The sequence below is a fragment of the Oncorhynchus clarkii genome, chromosome 31, assembly GCF_045791955.1.
Source record: "Oncorhynchus clarkii lewisi isolate Uvic-CL-2024 chromosome 31, UVic_Ocla_1.0, whole genome shotgun sequence".
Classification (NCBI taxonomy): domain Eukaryota; kingdom Metazoa; phylum Chordata; class Actinopteri; order Salmoniformes; family Salmonidae; genus Oncorhynchus; species Oncorhynchus clarkii.
The window spans coordinates 28,223,188-28,243,225 of NC_092177.1; the positions used below are offsets into that span (position 1 = coordinate 28,223,188).

Below are 20,038 nucleotides of genomic sequence, written 5' to 3' on the forward strand. Positions count from 1 at the left end.
CGAGCCTTTTATTATATAATTGTTAATTCCTTTTCAAAACATTGACATCTTTGGAATCATTCTTTTCCAATAACGAATAGGTCTACCACTACAGCCGAACTCTGGTGGCCAAAGTGGTGTTTTGGTCGCATGCTTCCAAGTGTGTGTTTTTCTGAACCATCACTAGATAGCTGATATAGTGGTAGTCAAATTACAAATATGACAATCGTACTTGTAATATGTCATATCATATTATCATATTATCATATTCCTATATAATATTTGGCTACTGGATATTTCTTCCTGAAAATGATATGTACATTAGGAAAGTTACTAAACTATAACAATACAATAATTGTGCCACTAATTTGGGATTTTCTTCTCCAATTAAATGCATAACACATGACCATCCTGATGATGACGTAAAATATTTTTGGTGTAAAAGCATAGGCCTATTTCGTTATCATAAGGGTTTGTACATGGCTATATACTGGTACTCCCTGTATATAGCCATGTTATTTTTTACTCCCTATGTATAGCCATGTTATTTTTTACTCCCTGTATATAGCCATGTTATTTTCTACTCCCTATATATAGCCACGTTATTTTCTGCTCCCTATTTTCTACTCCCTATATATAGCCATTTTATTTTCTACTCCCTATGTATAGCCATTACTCGTTATTTTTATTCGTTATTCACTGTGCCACTATTTCCATTTAAAAATGTTTTTTTTTTATCTTATCTTATCTTTAACTGCATTGTTGGAAAATGACCCGTAAGTAAGCATTTTACTCTTAGTCTACACCCGTTGTCTACGAAGCAATTTATAAATAACATTTGTTTTGGAGTGTTCAATTTCTTCATTTTTTGGCAAGTTAATATTGCTATTTCCTATATGTCAGCAGTCGAGTGCCCTCGATGTTGCTGTCATGTTTACACTAATTGGCGATTGCACAAAATTGCGATATTACAATGTGCTGCGAAGAGAGGACAGACACTTCGTGAAGTTACTTTGGATTAGAGACCTTACACTCGCTGCAAGTGACTAGAGCGGCAATCGAAGAAGCCAGTCAAGTAGAATGTAGGTAGACAACCCGTTTTACCTCCCGGTAAACGCGAGCCCTTTCGATAGCCTGTGTTGTGGTCACGAGGGTGTCGCACTGCTTTCCTCCACTTGTACAAAACAGGCGACGGAAATGGATAACAGTTTTTCGTACCGTACCAGCACGAGTTGGTCCGACGAACCTGTTGTATAGAGAGCCTGTCAAATGTTCTCCAATTTATACAAACGTTATTATAGGTACATTCACAGTCAAATAAATAACCAAGTGCCTCAAATTATTTCTACAGATCCATATCACAACCAATGCATTCCAGACATTCCGGAAACATGATGTCAGTTGAGTCTGTTAAAAGTTTCGGTTTTGCACAACATTGTAAACTAAAAAACTATGGATCCGCCTCAAAGAGAGATACATCGGTGCGGATTAACTTTGGTTTATTATGGGCCAGCATTTTAACGTTCATGCATTGGTTACATTTGGTCATTTTTAGATCGAGTTCACATTTGGTGACTAGTATCCCTTTCTATGCCGCAGGTGGAGCTGGATAAAAGCAGAAATGTAGCTATAATACTAACATGACACAACTCAGCAGTAAACCAAATATCTTGCCATTGCAAATGCAGTTGCACACACGACTGCACTCCCCGCCATTATAGACCATTATAAAACTGAAATTCCACGCTTGTCTTAAAAATGAATATATAAACATCACGTAATATGTCTAACAGTTAAATACAGTCAGTATAGATCAAACGATATTCATCGTAATGAGAAACATTAAAAACGGGCAAGACATCTTCATCTATAATACCTTTGCATTTGACCAATGAATTCAGTTGGTTCCATAGTGTAGTGGTTATCACGTCTGCTTTACACGCAGAAGGTCCTGGGTTCGAGCCCCAGTGGAACCACAAGTTTTTGATGACCCAAAGAAAACATTCGATGCTCTATACTGATACAATTTTTGACGGATAGCTTTTTTTTGCCAATATCAATATCTAAGATCTATTATCTAATGACAATTTAAAACATAATTTAAAAAAATTATCTGATGTTTACAGATTTATTTGTCAGTCACTAGTCTACATATCAGTTACCAAACCTACTATGTAATACATTACATGACCAAAGGTATGTGGACACCTGCTCGTCAAACATCTCATTTCAAAATCATGGGCATAATGGAGTTGGTCCCCACTTTTCTGCTAGAACAGCTTCCACTCTTCTGGGAATGCTTTCCACTAGATGTTGCAACATTGCTGGGGGGACTCACTTTCATTCAGCCACAAGAACATCAGTGAGGTCGGGCACTGATGTTGGGCGATTAGGCCTGGTTCACAGTCTGCGTTCCGGGCTCTGTGGTCAGGGTCAGGGCTCTGTGCAGACCAGTCAAGTTCATCCACACCAATCTTGACAAACCATTTATGTATGGACCACGCTTTAAACATTGTCATGTTTAAACAGGAAAGGGCCTTGCACAAACTGTTTCCACAAAGAGTTGGAAGCACAGAATCGTCTAGAATGTCATTGTATACTGTAGCGTTAAGATTTCCCTTCACTGGAACTAAGAGGCCTAACTCGAACCATGAAAAACAGCCACAGTCAATTATTCCTCCTCCACCAAACTTTACAGTTGGCACTATGCATTGGGGAAGGTAGTGTTCTCCTGGCATCTGCCAAATCCAGATTCGTCCGTCGGACTGCCAGATGGTGAAGTGTGATCCATCACTCCAGAGAATGCGTTTCCACTGCTCCAGAGTCCAATTGCGGCAAGCTTTACACCACTCCAGCCGACGCTTGGCATCTGCTCGGCCATGGAAACTAATTTGATGAAGCTCCCGACAAACAGTTATTGTGTTAACGTTGCTTACAGGGGCAGTTTGGATCCTGTAGTGAGTGTTGCAACCGAGGACAGATTATTTTTATGCACTAACTTCTTCAGCACTCGGTGGTCCCGTTCTGTGAGCTTGTGTGGCCTACCACTTTGCGGCTGAGCCGTTGTTGCTCCTAGACGTTTCCACTTCACAATAACAGCACTTATAGTTGATCGGGGCAGCTCTAGCAGGGCAAAAATTTGACAAAATGACTTGTTGGAAAGGTGGCATCCTATGATGGTACCACGTTGAAAGTAACTGAGCTCTTCAATAAGGCCATTCTACTGTCAATGTTTGTCTATGGAGATTGCATGGCTGTGTGCTCAATTTTATACACTTGTCAACAATGGGTGAGGCTAAAATAGCCAAATCCACTAATTTAAAGGGGTGTCCACATACACTACATGGCCAAAAGTATCTCAATAACAAACAAGCTGCCTATTGTAAACTGCATTGTATTAAACTCTTGATTCATGATGAAATCGTTAATCATCACAATTTATCTGATAAATGACACCTAAGATGTCCAGGCAGGCGACATATTTCAGAATGTAACATGAAATCTGTCATATGGCATAATACTGTAAATATCATGAGGTCAAGCTTTGACCTTGTGATATTTTAAAACAAACTGATAGCATACTCACATCTCGTCTGTCCAGTGTGGCCAATGTTTCTTCACTCCAGGTGTTTTGTTGCATTGCTGCAGCCCAGGTAACCTGCACTGAACAGAAATGCTTTTGTCAATTATTTCGCAAGAGACCACCACATTAATAGCAATTAAAGTTGTAAATTATTGTCACACAATTATTGTCATCTCAAATATGCTTGAAAATATGTTTAATTTCAAGAGGGAGAATACCCTATTACAAAGTTTTAGCAACAATAACATTATACTATTTCATACTCATCGCCAAACCCACTGGCTCCATGTCATCTACAAGACCCTGCTAGGTAAAGTCCCCCCTTATCTCAGCTCGCTGGTCACCATTGCATCTCCCACCTGTAGCACACGCTCCAGCAGGTATATCTCTCTAGTCACCCCCAAAATCAATTTTTCTTTGGCCGCCTCTCCTTCCAGTTCTCTGCTGCCAATGACTGGAACGAACTACAAAAATCTCTGAAACTGGAAAAACTTATCTCCCTCACTAGCTTTAAGCACCAACTGTCAGAGCAGCTCACAGATTACTGCACCTGTACATAGCCCACCTATAATTTAGCCCAAACAAGTACCTCTTTCCCTACTGTATTTAATTAATTTATTTATTTTGCTCCTTTGCACCCCCATTATTTTTATTTCTACTTTGCACATTCGCCCATTGCAAATCTACCATTCCAGTGTTTTACTTGCTATATTGTATCTATGCCACCATGGCCTTTTTGCCTTTACCTCCCTTATCTCACCTCATTTGCTCACATCGTATATAGACTTGTTTATACTGTATTATTGACTGTATGTTTTGTTTTACTCCATGTGTAACTCTGTGTCGTTGTATGTGTCGAACTGCTTTGCTTTATCTTGGCCAGGTCGCAATTGTAAATGAGAACTTGTTCTCAACTTGCCTAGCTGGTTAAATAAAGGTGAAATAAAATAAATAAAAAAATACTCAAAGTAATGTATAAGATTGTGGTAGTATAACTGTTTTTCCAATAGATAGAAAGTACCAGTAGTTACAATAATTGAATCCTTGTGGACTAAAATAAACAACCAATGTCATGATCAAACAATGTTTGTTTTTCATCTTGTTTCATCATGTTTTTCATCTTCAAATGATGGCGCAGGTGATGACTAACGTCTTATCGGCTCTTAACCAACCATGCTATTTTTTGCATATTTTTTTGCGTTGTTCGTAACTTGTTTTGTACATAATGTTGCTGCTACTGTCGCTTATGACTGAAAAGAGCTTCTAGACATCAGAACTGCGATTACTCACCTCAGATTAGACAAAGAGTTATTCTTCAATGAGTCGGACGGGAGAGATATACTACAGACACCCGACCAAGCCCAGATCCCCGTCATTCACTGGAGAAGGAAACAGAGATTTGGCGGAAAAAGATCAGGGTGCCATGTGAGGATCAGGCAACGAGTGGCTAATCTGCCTTTGCCTTCTGTCCTGCTAGCTAACGTACAATTGCTGGAAAATAAATGGGATGAACTAAAAACACTGATATACTACCAACGGGACATTAAAAACTGTAATATCTTATGTTTCACCGAGTTGTGGCTGAATGACAAACATTAAGAACATACAGCTGACGGGTTATACACTCTATCGGCAAGATAGAACAGCAGCCTCTGCTAAGACATGGGGCAGGGGCCTATGGATACATGTAAACAACAGCTGGTGCACAATATCTAAGGAAGTCTCAAGGTTTTGCTCGCCTGAGGTAGAGTACCTCATGATAAGCTGTAGACCACACTATCTACCTAGAGACTTTTCAACTGTATTTTTAGTAGCTGTCTACATACCACCGTAGACCGATGCTGGCACTAAAACCGCACTCAATGAGCTTTTATACAACCATAAGCAAAGAGTAAAACGCCTAGTGGCCGGGGACTTTAATGCAGGAAAACTAAAATCAGTTTTACCTCATTTCTAGCAGCATGTTAAATGTGCAACCAGAGGGAAAACAATTCTAGACCACCTCTACTCCACACACAGACGTGTACAAAGCTCTCCCTCGCCCTCCATTTGGCAAATCTGACCATAATTCTATCCTCCTGATTCCTGCTTACAAGCAAAAATTAAAGTAGGAAGCGCCAGTGACTCGGTCTATAAAAAAGTGGTCAGAGATGAAGCAGATGCTAAACTACAGGACTGTTTTACTAGCACAGACTGGAAAATGTTCCAGGATTCTTCCGATGGCATTGAGGGGTACACCACATCAGTCACTGGCTTTATCAATAAGTGCATCGAGGACATCGTCCCCACAGTGACTGTACGTACATACCCCAACCAGAAGCCATGGATTACAGGCAACAACACCATAATGCCCTCAAATCTCATCACTAAGCTAAGGACCCTGGGACTAAACACCTCCCTCTGCAACTGGATCCTGGACTTCTTGAAGAGCTGCCCACAGGTGGTAAGGGTAAGTAACAACACATCCGGCACGCTGATCCTCAACACGGGGGCCCCTCATGGGGTGCGTGCTCAGTTCAATCCTGTACTCCCTGTTCACTTATGACTGCACGGCCAGGCACAACTCCAACACCATCATTAAGTTTGCTGATGAAACAACAGTGGTAGGCCTGATCACTGACAACGATGGAACAGCCTATAGGGAGGCGGTCTGAGACCTGACCGTGTGGTGCAAGGACAACAACCTTTGTTGTTATTTACTGCTGCTCTTGAATTACTTGTTATTCTTATCCCTTACCCTTTTTTTAAGGTATTTTCTTAAAACTGCATTGTTGGATAAGGGTTTGTAAAGTAAGCATTTCACTGTAAGGTCTACGCCTGTTTTATTCAGTGCATGTGACAAATACAATTTGATTTGATCTTGTTAGTTAGCACCCCCTACTGTTAAATCGGTTCTTTACAGGGTCCCAGGGCTTTCCAAGAGGTGAGGTAAGGATACAGCACTTTCTCAGGGCTGTCTTGTAATACAGATTTGAGAACCCACTTCTAGCTGATGCAGGATGATATACTTGCCAATTTTGCTAACCACAATGCACATTCTAACTTTCTCAAATACTTTCTCCCCTCCGCCCTAATAAATGTTATTCCATAATTAGTATAGCACATGACTAAACACTGACTTCACATTCAATCGTTGAATTTGATAAATCCTGCAGGTAGTGACCAATTCTCCATTGTCAGGCATTTCTAAAATAATTTAGGGAATAAACAAACTATGAGGACATCATTTTAAAAAGCCAGCCATTCATAAACTAAGCTCAACCCAAGTTAACATGTTTGCCCCTTAAAATTAAACAATGACTGAAACTAGCTTGCAAACTTCTAATAACATATTTGCCACTGTCTGATACAGTAACGTTACTGTTAGTGTGATACTGACAGCTAGTGGTAGTCTGGCACTGTACTAGGCACTGTACTAGCCAGTCCACGTGGAGAAACCATCTAATAATTCAAAAGGTAAACTAATCTAGGCTAGCTTGTTTGCAAAATTGGAATTAGATACATATTGCTAGATGTAGAATAGTTGACACAAGTGTTGAACTTAAATTATCACTTCAAGCTCCTTGTCTCTACTAGGAAGTTAGTTAGATAACGTTACCCCAAAGATTAGAATAACTTTCATCTGTGATTTGACTGTAACAGTGTAAATTAACGTTAACAAGTTAGCTTGTCAGGACTAAGCTAGATAACATATGCCTACACATATCATTCGTTTCAACTTTAGCTACTTACCAAATAATAACATCTATACATTATGTGTTCGCACACTTGACTTGTTTAGCTAGCTACATAAACACTTGCATGAAGCAGTTAATAAAAAAATATTCGACACCAGAGGTCTGAACTAAAACTTTCGTGCGCATGCAAAACGTTACGCACTGCAACAAACGACGCCCCCTAGTGGACAACGAGACCTCGGTGTTTTCCCCGCCAAATGTGAAGTCATGTATGCAAATGTAGGAGTAAGATATTTGCGTTTATACAGTACGTTTATTGAAATCGTTTATTTTATGTGGACAACATTGGAAACCTTTAGCTCCTTTCATTCATTATATCAATGACTCCTCACTGCAAGGAGAAATGAAGTATGCGTTTGAAAATAGGTATTCAAACGAGGCCCACTCATAAACCGGATGGTGTTACACTTTAAAGTGTAGAATTTCCTTTTGCTACACCGTTATCATTCCCGAAAATGGCGACTTTAGCAGCTGCTGCTGTTGTTGCTGCCGCTGGCAGAGATCCCGCTGTTGACCGTTCATTGCGCTCTGTCTTTGGTACGTTTATTTATAGAGTAATACTAGTTGTTTCAAAGGTGTATGTATATATGCCGGAGAATAAGTTTGTACTTATATGACCGCTAGTCCAGCGAGCTGGCTAGTTCGCAAAACGCGCCACTGTTGCGTTAGCTAGCTTCATTTAGCCAACGCGTTTTCACTGAAATGTTTCCAAGATCTGTATCAACATTATTTTTATAGTATGCCTCACGTTAGCTAAACTATTAATCTCTGTCAGTATCACGAAACCTAAGCCAGAATCAGGGTTGACGGGAGACGTTGACATATGGCGATTCCTCTAAACCCATAATCTAGTTCACAACTGTGGTTTACTATACATGTAAGGTAATCAGTCAATTGAAATGAATTCATTAGGCCCCAATCTCAGGATTGCACATGACTGGGCAGGGGCATAGCCATGGGTGGGCTTGGGAAGGCATAGGTCCACCAACTGTGGAGCCAGTCACAGCCAATCAGAATTAGTTTTTCTCCACAAGGGCTTTATTACAGACAGAAATACTCCTCAATTTATTCAGCTGTCCTGGTGGCTGGTCTCAGACGATCCCGCAGGTGAAGAAGCTGGATGTGGAGGTCCTGGGCTGGCATGGTCACACGCGTGGTCTGTGGTTTTTAGTCCGGTTGGATATACTGCCAAATTCTCTAAATTGACATTGGAGATGGCTTATGGTAGAGAAATTAACATTAAATTCTGTGGCACAGCTCTGGTGGATATTCCTGCAGCCAGCATGTCAATTGCACACTCCCTCAACTTGAGACATCTCTGGCGTTGTGACAAAACTGCACATTTTAGTGGCCTTTCATTGTAATGACCATGCTGTTTAATCATCTTCTTGATATGACACACCTGTCAGGTGGATGGCTTATGTTGGCAAATGAGAAATGTTGACGAACAGGGATGTAAACAAATTTGAGCAAAATAAGCTTTTTGTGCATATGGAACATTTTTTTCAGAGATTTTATTTCAGCTCATTAAACATAGCAACACCACTTTCTTGTTTATTTTTGTTCAGTATAGTTAGTTTGCTAACACAGGTTTACACTTAGCTAGCTATGTGTATAGCTAGTTAGTTATATATCTTGCTAATAGTGTCATAATAGTCTTGGTCATAATTATATCACATAGCTAGCAGTGCTGTCTGCAGCAGGTGCTTAGCTAGCTAGCTAATTTGCTGTTGTTTCACAGACAACAGTAATGGGAACTAACAGGTCTGGCGCTTCCAAAATCGTTAACTAGCCAAAGTCCTGCGATCCAGGCTGTGTACGCATTTTTTTTCAGTTAACGTATATTGTTATTGTTATATCTATGTACCAAGGATTCTTGTATTCTATAAGTTTCTCCACAACTCAGTCAAATTGCTGACTGGAACTCTTACTCAATTTCCCAGTGGGAAACATTCCATATGAGGCCACAGAGGAGCAACTGAAAGACATTTTTTCAGAAGTCGGTCTCGTTGTCAGCTTTCGGTAAGTGAGTAGTCTTAAAGTGTCACTCTATCTCCTTTTTACCCCATTAAACACCAGATTTAGCCCTCAAAATATATTTACCAGCTTTCTGGTTGACCTATTTCTGAGAAACTTCCCATCACCGAAGGAGAATCTATAACCTGGAAGGCCTTACCAGTCGGTATGGGTTGTATAATGTGTACAGTAAAATAAAAGTTGAGATCAGCATTTTATGAAGTGGGCGCTCACAAGTCCTGGTTCTCCGTAGTAGTTGCCAGGCGAGATTAATGCGATATCCCAGATTTTTGTAAACTCTGGAAATGTTGGATATAAATGCTTATTTTCACACATTTTGTAACCTGTACCAACTGGTAAGGCATTTCGGATGGTAATTTGCCTTCTGTGACAGGAAAAGTTTATCGGAAGTAGGTAAACCAAAGAGCTGGTAAATGTTTTTGGGGATACAGGACCTAGCCTTCAGCGACATGAGCCCAGGTCTACCCCGGAGGGAAGGGGCTAGCTTTTATGATACCTGTGAAAATGGTTTGTAAGCCAATACTTTCTTCTAGGTTGGTGTATGATAGGGAGACAGGCAAGCCGAAGGGATATGGCTTCTGTGAGTATCAGGACCAGGAGACGGCCCTCAGTGCCATGCGGAACCTGAACGGAAGAGAGTTCAGCGGCCGGGCTCTCCGTGTCGACAATGCTGCTAGTGAGAAAAACAAAGAGGAGCTCAAGAGTAAGTATCCACGGTTGCGCGCTATTAACCACACTGCAGTGCACTATTAACCATAAAGAGAATTTGAAGAGCGGATGGGCCATGTTTTGCTGCTCAATAATTGATAGAGATGTTAGCTTTCAGCACAACTCTTAAGACATATCTTCTGTTGTCGTCCCCCAGGTTTGGGGACAGGAGCCCCCATTATTGAGTCTCCCTATGGGGACAACATCATGCCAGACGAGGCTCCAGAGTCTATTAGCAGAGCTGTGGCCAGTTTGCCCCCAGAGCAGATGTTTGAGCTCATGAAACAGATGAAGGTGAGTCTGTTCTCTCTATAGACTCTATGCACAGTGACTGCTGCTGTTTTCCCAGGATCCTTGTATTGAGATTGTATATAATCACATTATAGCAGGATAGTTAATGCTCAGACGATAATTTGTGGATAATCCAAAGACAAATTAATTGGAATACATTGGACTCACATTGTGGTGTAATTACCCCCTCCAGCTGTGTGTGCAAAACAGTCCCCAGGAGGCCAGGAACATGCTGTTGCAGAACCCCCAGCTGGCCTTTGCTTTGCTGCAGGCCCAGGTTGTCATGAGGATCGTAGACCCTGAGATTGCCCTGGTGAGACTTGGTTATTCTGAAGTATTGTTTGACTTGGGTTAGGTGGAAGCACCAGTGTTGTGGATGTCTTACTGACTTTAGAGCATAGCTGGTCAGAGGCTTTTCTCTTTGAGCATGAAAACATTCAGAGCTGATATTGGTCGCACATGTTCTCGTCGAGAGAGGTGTCAACGTGTAACCTGAATGTTCCTTTGTTTGTTTGACCCCCGCTGCAGAAAATGCTTCACCGTCAAACCCCAGTGCAGCCATTGGTTCCCAACAGTCAAGCTGGGCCAGTGCCAGTGGCCAACCAGCCTATTCCCCCAGCCAATGCTCCAGTCTCCCAGTCACAGCCCATGGTGAATCCACTTTGCAGACACCTTCACACACTGGAATAGAATTTAGATCAACTTAGGTCATCTGGCTGTTTTCTACATCTATTAGATCAACCTACACAATCTCTAAAGCTAAATCTAGGATCCACATGTAATATATATTTTTTTATAATTGTTACATGATTCATGTCTGCTGTTCCCTGTGCTAATGTCTGGTTGTGTTTGCTGGTCAGCCGGGCATGCACATGAACGGAGCTCCTCAGATGATGCAGCCCCCTCCCATGGGTGGGGGACCTGGGCCCATGCCAGGACAGGGACCAGTGGGACCACCAGGTAAGGAGACACACACACACAGCCTCTCTGTATCTGGAAGTCAAAGGAGCACCTCTGTTGTGCTTCCCTTTGCCATTTCACCCCAGGCGGGATACAGCCACATATGAGAATTCCTCAGGGAGGTCCCGTTCTTATCGATAGGTGACAAGGTAATCTAACATACCTGTGTCTACAATTCAGCTTTTTTGGGGGGGGAGGCATCACCATCCACCCACCCATCCATTCCTGGTCAGTGGTCCCAGTGCTTCAATTTAAATATTTTCCCATTTAAGTCTTCGCTTTATCACATTTTGCCCTCTGATTTTATTTTCATGTCTTCCTTTTCTCCATTGCTCTTTGTTGACACTAGGTGGCAGTGGGAACTAGTGGTTGAAGAGCTTCAGGACTGGGGTTAACTATCATTAACTAGCATTGCCGTTAGAAGCATAACGTAATGGATCAGATATGATTGTCCAACTATGTAGATATCAATGAGACTTTTTTTTGGGGGGGGGGTGTACTGAGGTATATTTCTTTCTGCAATATATACATTTTCACCACTAAATGCACCTCATCCACTTCAGCCATCCATATCAGTTACAATTTAGTGCTGCTCTCTGTATGCTCTGAACTGTTGCTATGAAGTCTGGTCTTCTCTCTGTCAGTGTGACATGTGATGGTGTGCTCCTATGTGTTGCTGCTTTGCTCTCTGAGTTGTGTGTCTCCTGTTCTTTTCACTTAATGCTGGCTCAGGAAACCTCCAGCACTCACCCGTAGGATCATCTGGGCAGGCTGCTATCGAGCGACCTCAAGGTATCACCCTAACCCTAGGCTCCGGCCTGCCTCCCGAGACTCCAGCCAGGCCAACAGGGCTGTTATGATCTGGCTACAGCCTGACGACTGGGGCTGGAGTGCTCTTATGTCTTATATTTGCTATGTAAAACACAAGGAACTTTTGAGCGCAGAAGTTGCACGTCGAACTTGAGGAACATCTCATAAGAGCAGTAGTTGAGTAGGCGTCCTGTCAGAATAAATGCATTTAGGTCATTTATAAATGCTTTATTAATCTGACTGGTCATGCATAGGACTGTTGCGGTGACCGTATTACCACCACAACGGCTGTCATGAAGGCAATCAAATTCCACTTGACCGTTTAGTCACAGTGATTAGGCATCTCCAAGCTCTGATGCTGCTGGACATTAGTAGCATACCAAACTTGCTAACTGGCTGGTACTCAGCACCCCTGTCTCTCTAATCTCTCCGACGTCAATGCAAATGTAATCGAAAATCTAATCAATCGCTTGATGAGAGCTCATGTGGCGCAACATTTTTATATGCTATGCAATTGCATGAGAAAACAGAGTGATGGCCTCTAGTAAAGAGAGGAGGATCCCATCAGCTTTCTATAGGCTTTAATATATTTATCAACTTTCCTAATATTAAGCACATTGCTTATTTTCATGATTATGAACCACAGGAAAAGCATCCTCCATTCGCTATTTAAGTCCATTTTCCGCTGCCCCTGTTTTGATACAGGTGCATAATGGTCCATTTTATTTTTAAAAAATTAGAAAATATATATAATTCACACGTGTATATGTAAAGACAAGATTAAATCAAGATTAGTCTGAGGGGTGACAATATTAGCCTATCACGTGTGAATTATATATTATCACCTATGAATGATGCCCATCATAAGAAACAATGCCCTTAAAAAAAACAAAAAAAAACCGATTTAAATAAATGTATAAAAAAAATCTTCCGGATCATAGTTGCACACCTCATGTAGCCTAAACCATGGGCCTTTGGTTAAGGTTTGTATCACAACAAAAGTGGCCAGAAAACGTCTTAAAATTAAGCACTTTAAGCGGCTTTACACCCCTTGTAAAGCGGATTAACTGGCATACATAAACAGCGCGTGAGTTTAAAATTTGGGGAATATAATTTTCACCATTAAAAATGCACCTTTTCATAATAAAAACATTACATGCATAATTGCATTTGCGGTCACTTTTGATAATGGTATTTTCCTGCTAATGGAATATTCGCGTTTATAGCCTACTACCATGTGCGTTTATAATCTGAAGAAATAGCCTAATAGTTTATCAACATTTTTAAACTAAACGTTCTGATCTGTTGCGTCGCCCACATTGCGTAAAAAAGGTTTTTGGATGCTAGTGGTTGTATCAATTTGGGATCTATCGCATCCTACAACTGTCCCAGACTATGTTTGGAATATTTATTTATTGCACAGAATAGGTCGACTTTTTTGTATTATGGGGGATAGTAGATTGACATGGGCTAGTGCTTTTGCTGTTTGTTAGGCCTGCCGGTGTTGGCTGACAAAGGAAATGTGGACAGTTCTTCCAAAATCTTCTATATGCACCTCGGAATTGGATAAGGACGCGCGCAGTTGCGTCCCTGATGTCTGTCATTTGTAGCCTGCGAGAAAGACCCGATCGATCACGCGAAGGAGAGCGATGTGAGTGAGAAGTGATTCGGAACGCAGGGAGAAGGACACAACGGCCACTGGCGGCAAAAGTAATGCTTTTTTGGGGGGGTGTATTACGGCCACAAAGGGGATGCCGCAGCGAACTTCTAGGCGTTATCAAGTGCTTGTCAGATTGTGAATGAGTGACTGATGTAGTTTGTACACCCTGCCCCCCAAAAACTAAGTGGAGCTCATGCCTTTCAAGCGACTTTTTCCAAATCCTCATGAGTCGCATCATGCAGCCTTACAATGTATAAAAAAACTTAAACGTATAGCGCAACTAAAGTTACATTAATAACTTTAAATTAAGCATATATGAGTACCTATTTCTTTGTTAACCACTCAACACAGAATAGCACATCGCACTCCCTCAAATCGTTTTGCAGAAAATATCCTTTCTATTTTATTCAGCTGTGTTCAATTGTGTTCTTCATACTATAAAATAATGCCATGGAATTCTAAGAAAATATTGTCTACTAAATTAACTAGTGTATGCCATAACCAGATCAGGGCCTAACATAAGGACAACTGAGTATGCTATTCTGTTCTTCTGAAATAGACTACATTTTCTTCATATCATGTTTCTTTAGATCTGTCTAAAATAATGGATTTATTGTGATGGTGTAGGCTATATTACATGGATTTATTAGACTTAAAATGTAGATGTTCCAAAGATCTGTATCGGTGGCTTGTAGGTTGTGTAGATGCTAAATATTATGTTAATTAACTGCCACAACCATCGTCATGCATACAATTACAGAAATATGGGTTTGCTTCAGGCTAACAATACCCATTGTTATAAAAACCTGTCATGTCATAGTTTGGGAGATGCATTTGGTGCAACCGCAAATTCTGACTGATTACAAGGGTGATTAATGACTTGAGTGATTGCTGTAGTTGCACAATGTTCCTAAGAAGGCCCGTATGAACAAATATACATTCCATTTGGAGGAATAGGTTTAATGCATTTCTTCTAGCACGTATTTGTGTTGTAGACGTTGACCTGCTGTTTTTGTAATTGCATGAGGACACCCCTGTGGTCTGTCTTATGTCACTAACGCATCTTCTGTTGACGTGACCAGACATACAAGTAGGCAAACCACTTGAATGCAGATCATTTTCAAAGATGTGCCGTGCTCCTTTTGTGCGAGACCTCCCTATTTGGTAGAGTACTACCCTGTTCCGCTGTCCCTCGGTCCTCTCCCTGTCTGTGGTGTGATGATGAGCGGTGTCGCTGCTGTGGTTAGTGTGACCTGTAGTGTCTGTCTGTAGTGTGAACTATGGGAGGGATGTGATATGACCATAGAATGAAGCATTACGGTGTAGTGAGTGATGTTGTGTGGTGTCCTTCGTACATGTCTATGTTTGACTGATGTGTGTTCTCCCCTCAGGACCAGGTGGTATTCCTCCCAGAGGCCTGCTTGGCGATGGCCCCAACGACCCCAGAGGAGGAACCCTGCTCTCTGTCACAGGAGAGGTCATCGAACCCAGGTGAGGGAAGAGTAGGGCTGTGGCATCCTTATGCTGGTCGTCCTTATGCTAGTCGTCCTTATGCTAGTCCCTATCTGGCTATGCCATATGGCTGTAGGCTACACTAGTTCATTTAGCAGGCAAGAATTCCAGTGGCATTTTATAGTAACAACAATAAAATTGAACATAGTGTGCACATGCGGCTATTCTGTGTTGTGATTAACAAAGAAACAGGTCCACCATCATGCTAAATGTATAGTTACTTATTTAACTTTTTTTGTGATATGATATGTGATATGTTTTGATTCCTAATACATTATAAGGCTGCATGTTTCAACGAATGGTGATTTTGAAAAAAGTGTCATGAAAGGAAAGCACTTCGCACTGTTTCTTTTGAAGGCTGCACACACTACATCAGTCTCTCATTCACAATCTGACAAGCACTTGATAATATTCCCACGTAGTATTCTCAATTTTAATCTGGTCTTTACATTAGCCAACTAATGTGTGGAATTATTTTAGATTTAGTGGCCAACCTCTTTAAACAAAAAAAAAGAGTCTATAGCCTGCACTCGAATAGAGGATACCTGCAGTTACTTTTTCAATATGCCAGGTAGGCTACACCGTTTTGTTATTCTGAATGTAATAAATATAGCAGCATGAGAAAGCTGGGATCCACTTATTATATAGTGGCTAGTCAAAACTTTTCACATGCGTTTGTCCAATGACTGGCTTATAAGCACACATTTCACTAGGCTCTGTAGGCTATGGGCTCTCAATTGGGATCTGGTGCGTTCAAGACATCTGGAAAAATAAGAGGTAAAATCCTGACTCCTGTGATCTTCAGGTCAGAGCTATAGAAAGAGGCCCGAGTTCCCAAGTTGAAATTCCGAGTTGGATGACCCCAGTTGTCTGGAACGCACTGAAGTCTGAGATTTCCTAGTTGTTTTGAAAGCAGCCTAATGTCCATTGCTCGTGTTTCTTGACCCAAGCAAGCCTCATGAGAGCTAATTTCATCATAGCGCTTTATGGTTTTTGCGACTGCATTTGAAGGAAACATTCAAAGTTCATGTCTTAAAGTAATGATGGACTGTCATTTATCTTTGCTTATTTGAGCTGTTCTTGCCATAATATGGACTTAGCCCTATTTGGTAAAAGACCATCTTCTGTATACCACCCCTACCTCGTCACAACACAACTGATTGGCTCAAATGCATTACAAAGGAAAGAAATTCCACAAATTAACTTAAGAAGGCACACCTGTTAATTGAAATGCATTCCAGGTGACCATGAAGTTTGTTGAGAGAATGTCAAGAGTGTTCAAAGCTGTCTTCAAGGCAAAGGGTGGCTATTTTAAGAATCTCAAGTATACAATATATTTTTATTTGTTTAACACTTTCCTTTGTTACTACATGATTCCATATTTGGTGTTTCATAGTTTTGATATCTTCACTATTATTCTACAATGTAGAAAATATAAAAAGAAAGAAAATCCTTGAATGAGTAGGTGTGTCCAAATTTTGGACTGGTACTGTAAGTATTCACTCCCCTGAGTCAATACTTTGTATACTGAACAAAAATATTAACGCAACATGTAACAATTTCAATGATTTTACTAATTTACAGTTCATATAAGGAAATCAGTCAATTGACACTTTTTACTGGTACTGTATGTAGTAGGTCTAGCCTATAGAAAGCTGATGGATTTAATAGAGGTAATCAAAACTCTGTTTTCTCACGCCATTGCAGAGCATAGCCTATAGAAATGTTTCACACCAGGAACACTTTATTCCATGCATCAACTAGCTGAGGTGCTGGCTCTCGCTGTGCAACAGGTTATTATTCTGAATGCCAGGGCTCTCATGTTTTGATTTGATTTTCAATTTAATTTGTATTGAAGTCGGTGATTAGAGAGACAATAGAGCGCTGAGTACCGGCGGTAATATGGTCACCATAACAGCCCTAGGGAAAAGCCTTAGACTCAGAAGCACCATTGTGTAGTTCGTCATTTGAATGAATCTGTTGCATTCTTATAGCACCTCAATGTCTGAATTACTCTTATTCCGTGTTCTTTGTGTCCAGTCGAGGAGGAGGCTTCATTGGGGCCCCCCCACCACACCAGGGGCCCCCCATGCACATGAACCAGATGGCTGGAGGGCCTCCTCTGGACATGAGGCCGCCCCATGACATGAGAGGACCCCCCATGGGTGAACCCAGAGGCATGATGGGAGAGCCCCGGGGACCCCCCATGGGTGAACCCAGAGGGATGATGGGAGAGCCCCGGGGACCCCCCATGGGTGAACCCAGGGGCATGATGGGAGAGCCCCGGGGACCCCCCATGGGTGAACCCAGGGGCATGATGGGAGAGCCCCGGGGACCCCCCATGGGTGAACCCAGGGGCATGATGGGAGAGCCCCGGGGACCCCCCATGGGTGAACCCAGGGGCATGATGGGAGAGCCCCGGGGACCCCCCATGGGTGAACCCAGGGGCATGATGGGAGAGCCCCGGGGACCCCCCATGATGGAACAGCGGGGACCCCCCATGATGGAGCCCAGGGGACCCCCCATGGAGAACAGAGGTAACCAAATCACAGTATTATCAAGTCCAATTAATTTCTTATTTTTTCTCTCTCTCTCTCTCTCTTAGCAGACATTTTATAAATTGCATTTTTGCCATCATTTAGAACTATGTACAAAAACAGGTTGACAAGCGCCTGTGCTTAGACTAGTTAGGTCTGATCAGCAATGAATGAGTAACCTGGTAAGGAATGGCTGTTTTTTCTCAAGGTCGGGACCCCCGAGCGGTGGACCCCCGTGGACCAGTGTCGGGCCAGAGGGTTCCCACTGCACAAGGAATGCAGGGCCCCTCCCCTCACTCCATGAATACTAATGCCCCTCCACCTGCCAGACCGGTACAGCCTACCTACAGCTAAGTCTTTACTACATTAGATGCTATGTCAATGAAAACTGCTCTAATAACTGTTTGTTCAGGGTCCTGGTGTACCACAGTCCGGAGGTAGCTTCAGCCCAGGGCAAAGCCAGGTGACCTCACAGGACCATGAGAAGGTGGGTGTGGCTTGTCACTGGTTCACAATGACATCAAAATGCCTGGATAGATGGTAAAAGATAATGGCTGATTGTCTGCTGTCTAGAGAAACTGGACTATCAAGATTGACAAGGTCTGCACTACATTCTGTAGTTATTCCATGGGGAAAAAATCTGAACATTTTCACTGTAAACTAGTTTTAGCTGATAACTATTTTTATAGATTGGACTTTCCATCTCCATCATGCTTTTTGAGGTCTTTTGTTTTCACATTACTGTTATCTGATCTGAGAGCAGTGTGGTTCACCAGTCTGCCTATGATATTCTTCAGGCCGCCTTGATCATGCAAGTGCTGCAGCTGACCCCAGAACAGATTGCCATGCTGCCCCCAGAACAGAGGCAGAGCATTCTCGTCCTCAAAGAGCAGATCCTGAAGACCACCGGGGCACCCTGAATACCCCCACACCCATAGGCTCAAGGTAACACATAGATGTAACGTTGCAGAACGTTCAGATGGAACTGTATGATGTAGAACATATATGATAGACAGGGCATTGTGGCAGCGCTAGTCGTTGCATTTCTATCTGAACTATTCAGAACAATTTTCCGTCGCTGAATATACCATTGGGTTCTCAAGTGAGATAATTCCCCCTTTCCATGACGAGTGATGCGAGATTCCATTTTCCTTGATTTAAGCGGTCTGTCTTCTCAGTGGAGATGTCAGCATGTTTTGCATTGTGGCTCAGTTGTGGAACACCCTCTAATTAATCTACACATGATCTCCCTGGAGAATACTGACCCTTCCTGGTTGTGTTTTCAAGACTGTCACAGGACCCCGACACCCCTGCCCCCTGTAACCTCGACGTTGGCTTGATCAGAACACGTCACCTCACTTCAAACATTTTGGGGATGGTTTTTGTATTATATGGTCTTTTTTTTAAATGGACGTTTAAAGTGTTAGTGATTTGAAGAATGTCTGTTATTCTTTTGAAGGGGAACACTTCATAGTCAGTTCAACTGAGAGAAGCGTTGCTGGATGTTACGTGATGCCCAACCCTTTTCATTTTGTGGCTGGAACCTGTTGCCTGTCTGGATATTTGTTCAATTAAATAAACATTTCAATAGAAACTGTTCACAAATCTTTTTGCATTAAAGTATTTTATTCAGATAAGATGTTGGTATGTACAGAAGAGGATTAAAGTGTCATTGTAGACTACAAAGTGATCTATTTGCTTATAAAAGAAACAGAATCAAGACCAAAAAGAATGTGAAATAATTGTGCAGGGTCAGAGGGAACAGGGAGTCTTCCCTGTTACATCATTGTAAGAGAAGTACACTTTATAAGAACATCATTCCTATCTAATCTAGAACACATTCCCTGGCTGACTGGCAATGCCTCACCTTCCTTTCCTTCTAGTCATGTCTTTTCCAAGAAATGGAGATTGATTATTCTATATTCTATATTGTTTCCTTCTCTGTGGCCACACCCCTTGAAAGCACAAAACAACGCTTAAGCATCTAAGGTGGGTTATCTTGCCCAAGCTACCATTTCTGTAAAAGCAAATGAACAATTTTCAGTACATTGGCAGTGTACATTTTGTTACACCCCCATAAAGTAGTATCGAAATTGCCCCCAAGAAGAGTGACTTTGATTTCTCTGCTATCTAGAGAAATCTTATTTCCCTTATCAAAATCTCCAATATTTAGATAATGAGGGGGGCAAACAAAATCCAATGGTTGGCCTGGGCCACATGTATA

At 41.8% G+C, this 20,038-nt stretch overlaps 1 protein-coding gene and 1 non-coding gene across 2 annotated transcripts; both read left to right on the forward strand.

Moving 5' to 3' along the window:
* The first annotated feature begins 1,882 nt into the window (after window positions 1-1,882).
* Window positions 1,883-1,955, forward strand: trnav-uac (transfer RNA valine (anticodon UAC)). Its single transcript has one exon. It is a non-coding gene; the product is annotated as a tRNA-Val (tRNA).
* Window positions 1,956-7,695: 5,740 nt separating this feature from the next.
* LOC139390571 (cleavage stimulation factor subunit 2-like) lies at window positions 7,696-19,419 on the forward strand. Its single transcript, XM_071137777.1, is given in 15 exon segments — window positions 7,696-7,737; window positions 7,740-7,836; window positions 9,243-9,321; window positions 9,870-10,039; window positions 10,202-10,338; window positions 10,529-10,648; window positions 10,864-10,986; window positions 11,196-11,295; window positions 12,028-12,087; window positions 15,157-15,256; window positions 17,318-17,814; window positions 18,023-18,147; window positions 18,227-18,301; window positions 18,612-18,759; window positions 19,102-19,419. Coding segments are annotated over 14 exon segments (1,848 nt in total). The 3' UTR covers window positions 18,735-18,759; window positions 19,102-19,419.
* Window positions 19,420-20,038: the final 619 nt, after the last annotated feature.